General features: G+C 40.5%; 1 protein-coding gene across 3 annotated transcripts in view; it reads right to left on the bottom strand.

The window, feature by feature from the left end:
* Positions 1–6,929, bottom strand: part of mfsd12a (major facilitator superfamily domain containing 12a) — a 37,904-nt gene that overhangs the window by 9,437 nt on the left and 21,538 nt on the right. For all 3 annotated transcript variants that reach the window (XM_065013850.1, XM_065013848.1, XM_065013849.1), the window contains exons 6-8: positions 4,631–4,723; positions 4,304–4,474; positions 2,408–2,502 (exon numbers count right to left, since the gene is read on the bottom strand). In XM_065013850.1, the coding sequence (XP_064869922.1) occupies positions 2,408–2,502; positions 4,304–4,474; positions 4,631–4,723 (359 nt within the window). The remainder of the gene's footprint in view (positions 1–2,407; positions 2,503–4,303; positions 4,475–4,630; positions 4,724–6,929) is intronic.

Below are 6,929 nucleotides of genomic sequence, written 5' to 3'. Positions count from 1 at the left end.
ACGGACAGACAACTGAGCCAATGGCGGAAGACTACAGACTACAACCAGCTGAACCAATCCGGAGATCCGATCTTCCTAGGGTCAACCTACTTCCTGTGACGTATATAAGGGCTGTGCTGACTGTTTACGCGCTCTCTACCTGCTGTTCCAACACGAACTAACGGAAGAGCCGTAATTACGCTATACTACATATTTTCACTCTGAATAAACTGTTTACTTGTCATAAAATTTACTACTTAGTCTGAATCGATCCTTGACCGGCTCACCCATCTACATATCTAATTACTAACAGGAGCTAACATGATGCAGCCCAGACTCCCAGGCTAGCAGTGAGTTAGTGGAGCTAACATGATGCAGCCCAGACTCCCAGGCTAGCAGTGAGTTAGTGGAGCTAACATGATGCAGCCCAGACTCCCAGGCTAGCAGTGAGTTAGTGGAGCTAACATGATGCAGCCCAGACTCCCAGGCTAGCAGTGAGTTAGTGGAGCTAACATGATGCAGCCCAGACTCCCAGGTTAGCAGTGGGTTAGTGGAGCTAACATGATGCAGCCCAGACTCCCAGGCTAGCAGTGAGTTAGTGGAGCTAACATGATGCAGCCCAGACTCCCAGGCTAGCAGTGAGTTAGTGGAGCTAACATGATGCAGCCCAGACTCCCAGTACAGGCTAGCAGTGAGTTAGTGGAGCTAACATGATAAAGCCCAGACTCCCAGGCTAGCAGTGAGTTAGTGGAGCTACCATGATGCAGCCCAGACTCCCAGGCTAGCAGTGAGTTAGTGGAGCTAACATGATGCAGCCCAGACTCCCAGTACAGGCTAGCAGTGAGTTAGTGGAGCTAACATGATGCAGTCCAGACTCCCAGGCTAGCAGTGAGTTAGTGGAGCTAACATGATGCAGTCCAGACTCCCAGGCTAGCAGTGAGTTAGTGGAGCTAACATGATGCAGTCCAGACTCCCAGGCTAGCAGTGAGTTAGTGGAGCTAACATGATGCATGCCAGACTCCCAGTACAGGCTAGCAGTGAGTTAGTGGAGCTAACATGATGCAGCCCAGACTCCCAGGCTAGCAGTGAGTTAGTGGAGCTAACATGATGCAGCCCAGACTCCCAGTACAGGCTAGCAGTGAGTTAGTGGAGCTAACATGATGCAGCCCAGACTCCCAGGCTAGCAGTGAGTTAGTGGAGCTAACATGATGCAGCCCAGACTCCCAGTACAGGCTAGCAGTGAGTTAGTGGAGCTAACATGATGCAGCCCAGACTCCCAGTACAGGCTAGCAGTGAGTTAGTGGAGCTAACATGATGCAGCCCAGACTCCCAGTACAGGCTAGCAGTGAGTTAGTGGAGCTAACATGATGCAGCCCAGACTCCCAGGCTAGCAGTGAGTTAGTGGAGCTAACATGATGCAGCCCAGACTCCCAGGCTAGCAGTGAGTTAGTGGAGCTAACATGATGCAGCCCAGACTCCCAGGCTAGCAGTGAGTTAGTGGAGCTAACATGATGCAGTCCAGACTCCCAGTGCAGGCTAGCAGTGAGTTAGTGGAGCTAACATGATGCAGTCCAGACTCCCAGTGCAGGCTAGCAGTGAGTTAGTGGAGCTAACATGATGCAGCCCAGACTCCCAGGCTAGCAGTAAGTTAGTGGAGCTAACATGATGCAGCCCAGACTCCCAGTGCAGGCTAGCAGTGAGTTAGTGGAGCTAACATGATGCAGCCCAGACTAGCAGTAAGTTAGTGGAGCTAACATGATGCAGTCCAGACTCCCAGTGCAGGCTAGCAGTGAGTTAGTGGAGCTAACATGATGCAGTCCAGACTCCCAATGCAGGCTAGCAGTGAGTTAGTGGAGCTAACATGATGCAGCCCAGACTCCCAGGCTAGCAGTAAGTTAGTGGAGCTAACATGATGCAGTCCAGACTCCCAGTGCAGGCTAGCAGTGAGTTAGTGGAGCTAACATGATGCAGTCCAGACTCCCAGGGTAGCAGTGAGTTAGTGGAGCTAACATGATGCAGCCCAGACTCCCAGGCTAGCAGTGAGTTAGTGGAGCTAACATGATGCAGCCCAGACTCCAGGGCTAGCAGTGAGTTAGTGGAGCTAACATGATGCAGCCCAGACTCCCAGGCTAGCAGTGAGTTAGTGGAGCTAACATGATGCAGCCCAGACTCCCAGGCTAGCAGTGAGTTAGTGGAGCTAACATGATGCAGCCCAGACTCCCAGGCTAGCAGTGAGTTAGTAGAGCAGGCACGGTTCTCTATAATAAAAGGGGCTGGCTGTGCTGAAAGACACATTTGATTTGATCCGTGACACATTTGAAAGAAATACTGAACTTAACACAAATTCGAGTACCAAACCGTTTTTCATGTTGTAGTATTGAAAAAGTAGAGAAGCGTGGGTATCACACACACAGACACACACACTCACTGGCAGGGGTGTAGAGTCTGTATCATCATAACAGCTACTCCGTTGGCCACCTTGTCAGTGAAGCTCATGGCCCCATAAACAAACGCTCCACTTTGCTGTGAAATACATGAAAACAAACTCCATCAGTCTCATACATTAACTCATCGGGCCCTAAGATTCTCCTGACCACAAAAAAATACTATAACTAAGGTTCTAGGGTCTAGTTGAAGACTATCACTAAGGGTATAGTTGAAGACTATAACTAAGGTTCTAGGGTCTAGTTGAAGACTATAACTAAGGGTATAGTTGAAGACTATAACTAAGGGTCTAGGGTCTAGTTGAAGACTATCGCTAAGGGTCTAGGGTCTAGTTGAAGACCGTAACTAAGGGTCTAGTTGAAGACTATCGCTAAGGGTATAGTTGAAGACTATAACTAAGGGTCTAGGGTCTAGTTGAAGACTATAACTAAGGGTCTAGGGTCTAGTTGAAGACTATCACTAAGGGTCTAGGGTCTAGTTGAAGAGTGAGGGTCTAGTTGAAGCTAACAGGGTCTAGTTGAAGACCGTAACAGAGAGGGTCTAGTTGAAGACTGTAACTAAGGGTCTAGTTGAAGACTGTAACTGGGTCTAGTTGAAGCCGTAACTAAGGGTCTAGTTGAAGACTATCACTGGGTATAGTTGAAGACTATCACTAAGGGTATAGTTGAAGACCGTAACTAAGGGTCTAGTTGAAGACCGTAACTAAGGGTCTAGTTGAAGACCGTAACTAAGGGTCTAGTTGAAGACCGTAACTAAGGGTCTAGTTGAAGACCGTAACTAAGGGTCTAGTTGAAGACCGTAACTAAGGGTCTAGTTGAAGACCGTAACTAAGGGTCTAGTTGAAGACCGTAACTAAGGGTCTAGTTGACGACCGTAACTAAGGGTCTAGTTGAAGACCGTAACTAAGGGTCTAGTTGAAGACTGTAACTAAGGGTCTAGTTGAAGACTATCACTAAGGGTATAGTTGAAGACTATAACTAAGGTTCTAGGGTCTAGTTGAAGACTATAACTAAGGGTATAGTTGAAGACTATAACTAAGGGTCTAGGGTCTAGTTGAAGACTATCGCTAAGGGTCTAGGGTCTAGTTGAAGACCGTAACTAAGGGTCTAGTTGAAGACTATCGCTAAGGGTATAGTTGAAGACTATAACTAAGGGTCTAGGGTCTAGTTGAAGACTATAACTAAGGGTATAGTTGAAGACTATAACTAAGGGTCTAGGGTCTAGTTGAAGACTATCGCTAAGGGTCTAGGGTCTAGTTGAAGACCGTAACTAAGGGTCTAGTTGAAGACTATCGCTAAGGGTATAGTTGAAGACTATAACTAAGGGTCTAGGGTCTAGTTGAAGACTATAACTAAGGGTCTAGGGTCTAGTTGAAGACTATCACTAAGGGTCTAGGGTCTAGTTGAAGACGATCGCTAAGGGTCTAGTTGAAGACCGTAACTAAGGGTCTAGTTGAAGACCGTAACTAAGGGTCTAGTTGAAGACTGTAACTAAGGGTCTAGTTGAAGACTGTAACTAAGGGTCTAGTTGAAGACCGTAACTAAGGGTCTAGTTGAAGACTATCACTAAGGGTATAGTTGAAGACTATCACTAAGGGTATAGTTGAAGACCGTAACTAAGGGTCTAGTTGAAGACCGTAACTAAGGGTCTAGTTGAAGACCGTAACTAAGGGTCTAGTTGAAGACCGTAACTAAGGGTCTAGTTGAAGACCGTAACTAAGGGTCTAGTTGAAGACGTAACTAAGGGTCTAGTTGAAGACGTAACTAAGGGTCTAGTTGACGACCGTAACTAAGGGTCTAGTTGAAGACCGTAACTAAGGGTCTAGTTGAAGACCGTAACTAAGGGTCTAGTTGAAGACCGTAACTTTATTAACACCAACCGTCTGGTCCCCGATGAGGTCAGCGGTCATGGAGAGTGACATCACCAGGATGGTAGCTGACCCCACCCCTAGAAGGACAGATGCCCCGTAGATCCGGTCACCCATCTGGTCGTCTATCAACACCCAATAAGAGAAGGCCATGATCAGCAGCAGGCCCACAAAGTAGGTCATCTACCAATCAGAGACGAGCAAGACACGAATATTAGTTCAATAATGTAATGTCAGAGATGTACTGAAAACCAAATCCATAAAATCTACTGTGTTATGTGTATTACAGTTTGAGAAAAACTACTGAACAGATCGGAAATAGACCAGACAGACACTCACACATTTGCCGATGAGTTTGCTGATCGGCTTCATGATGAAAGAGGAAGCGAAGCCACTGACGTACATCACCAAGGGAATAGTGGCAATGTATTTCTGGAACAGGGAACAGAAAGTAACACAGTTTCCTAACAGGTACAGCCAAGGTCCTGGTTCTACATCAATAACAGGTACAGCCAAGGTCCTGGTTCTACATCAATAACAGGTACAGCCAAGGTCCTGGTTCTACATCAATAACAGGTACAGCCAAGGTCCTGGTTCTACATCAATAACAGTTACAGCCAAGGTCCTGGTTCTACATCAATAACAGTTACAAGTATAGTTGTAATTATAGGTACAGGTATAGTTATAATTATAGTTACAGGTATAGTTATAATTATAGGTACAGGTATAGTTATAATTATAGGTACAGGTATAGTTATAATTTTAGGTACAGGTATAGTTATAATTACAGGTATAGTTATAATTATAGGTACAGGTATAGTTATAATTATAGGTACAGGTATAGTTATAATTACAGGTATAGTTATAATTATAGGTACAGGTATAGTTATAATTACAGGTATAGTTATAATTATAATTACAGGTATAGTTATAATTTTAGGTACAGGTATAGTTATAATTACAGGTATAGTTATAATTATAGGTACAGGTATAGTTATAATTACAGGTATAGTTATAATTATAATTACAGGTATAGTTATAATTTTAGGTACAGGTATAGTTATAATTACAGGTATAGTTATAATTATAGGTACAGGTATAGTTATAATTATAGGTACAGGTATAGTTATGATTATAGTTACAGGTATAGTTATAATTATAGGTACAGGTATAGTTATAATTATAGGTACAGGTATAGTTATAATTACAGGTATAGTTACAGGTATAGTTATAATTATAGGTACAGGTATAGTTATAATTATAGGTACAGGTATAGTTATAATTATAGTTACAGGTATAGTTATAATTATAGGTACAGGTATAGTTATAATTACAGGTATAGTTATAATTATAGTTACAGGTATAGTTATAATTATAGGTACAGGTATAGTTATAGTTACAGGTATAGTTACAGGTATAGTTATAATTATAGTTACAGGTATAGTTATAATTATAGGTACAGGTATAGTTATAATTATAGGTACAGGTATAGTTATAATTATAGGTACAGGTATAGTTATAATTATAGGTACAGGTATAGTTATAATTATAGGTACAGGTATAGTTATAATTATAGGTACAGGTATAGTTATGATTATAGTTACAGGTATAGTTATAATTATAGGTACAGGTATAGTTATAGTTACAGGTATAGTTGTAATTATAGGTACAGGTATAGTTATAATTATAGTTACAGGTATAGTTATAATTATAGTTACAGGTATAGTTATAGTTACAGGTATAGTTGTAATTATAGTTACAGGTATAGTTATAATTATAGTTACAGGTATAGTTATAAGTATAGTTGTAATTATAGTTACAGGTATAGTTGTAATTATAGGTACAGGTATAGTTATAATTATAGGTACAGGTATAGTTATAATTATAGTTACAGGTATAGTTATAATTATAGGTACAGGTATAGTTATAATTATAGGTACAGGTATAGTTATAATTACAGGTACAGGTATAGTTATAATTACAGGTACAGGTATAGTTATAATTTTAGGTACAGGTATAGTTATAATTATAGGTACAGGTATAGTTATAATTACAGGTACAGGTATAGTTATAATTATAGGTACAGGTATAGTTATAATTATAGGTACAGGTATAGTTATAATTATAGGTACAGGTATAGTTATGATTATAGTTACAGGTATAGTTATAATTATAGGTACAGGTATAGTTATAATTAGGTATAGTTACAGGTATACAGGTACAGGTATAGTTATAATTATAGGTACAGGTATAGTTATAATTATAGGTACAGGTATAGTTATGATTATAGTTACAGGTATAGTTATAATTATAGGTACAGGTATAGTTATAATTACAGGTATAGTTATAATTATAGTTACAGGTATAGTTGTAATTATAGGTACAGGTATAGTTATGATTATAGGTACAGGTATAGTTATAATTATAGGTACAGGTATAGTTATAATTACAGGTATAGTTACAGGTATAGTTATAATTATAGTTACAGGTATAGTTATGATTATAGTTACAGGTATAGTTATAATTATAGGTACAGGTATAGTTATAATTATAGGTACAGGTATAGTTATAATTATAGGTACAGGTATAGTTATAATTACAGGTATAGTTATAATTACAGGTATAGTTATAATTACAG

This window comes from Oncorhynchus nerka, linkage group LG9b, assembly GCF_034236695.1.
Source record: "Oncorhynchus nerka isolate Pitt River linkage group LG9b, Oner_Uvic_2.0, whole genome shotgun sequence".
NCBI lineage: Eukaryota > Metazoa > Chordata > Actinopteri > Salmoniformes > Salmonidae > Oncorhynchus > Oncorhynchus nerka.
The sequence above is the reverse complement of the archived record's forward strand: the minus strand, read 5'-3'. Positions and strand labels throughout refer to the sequence as shown.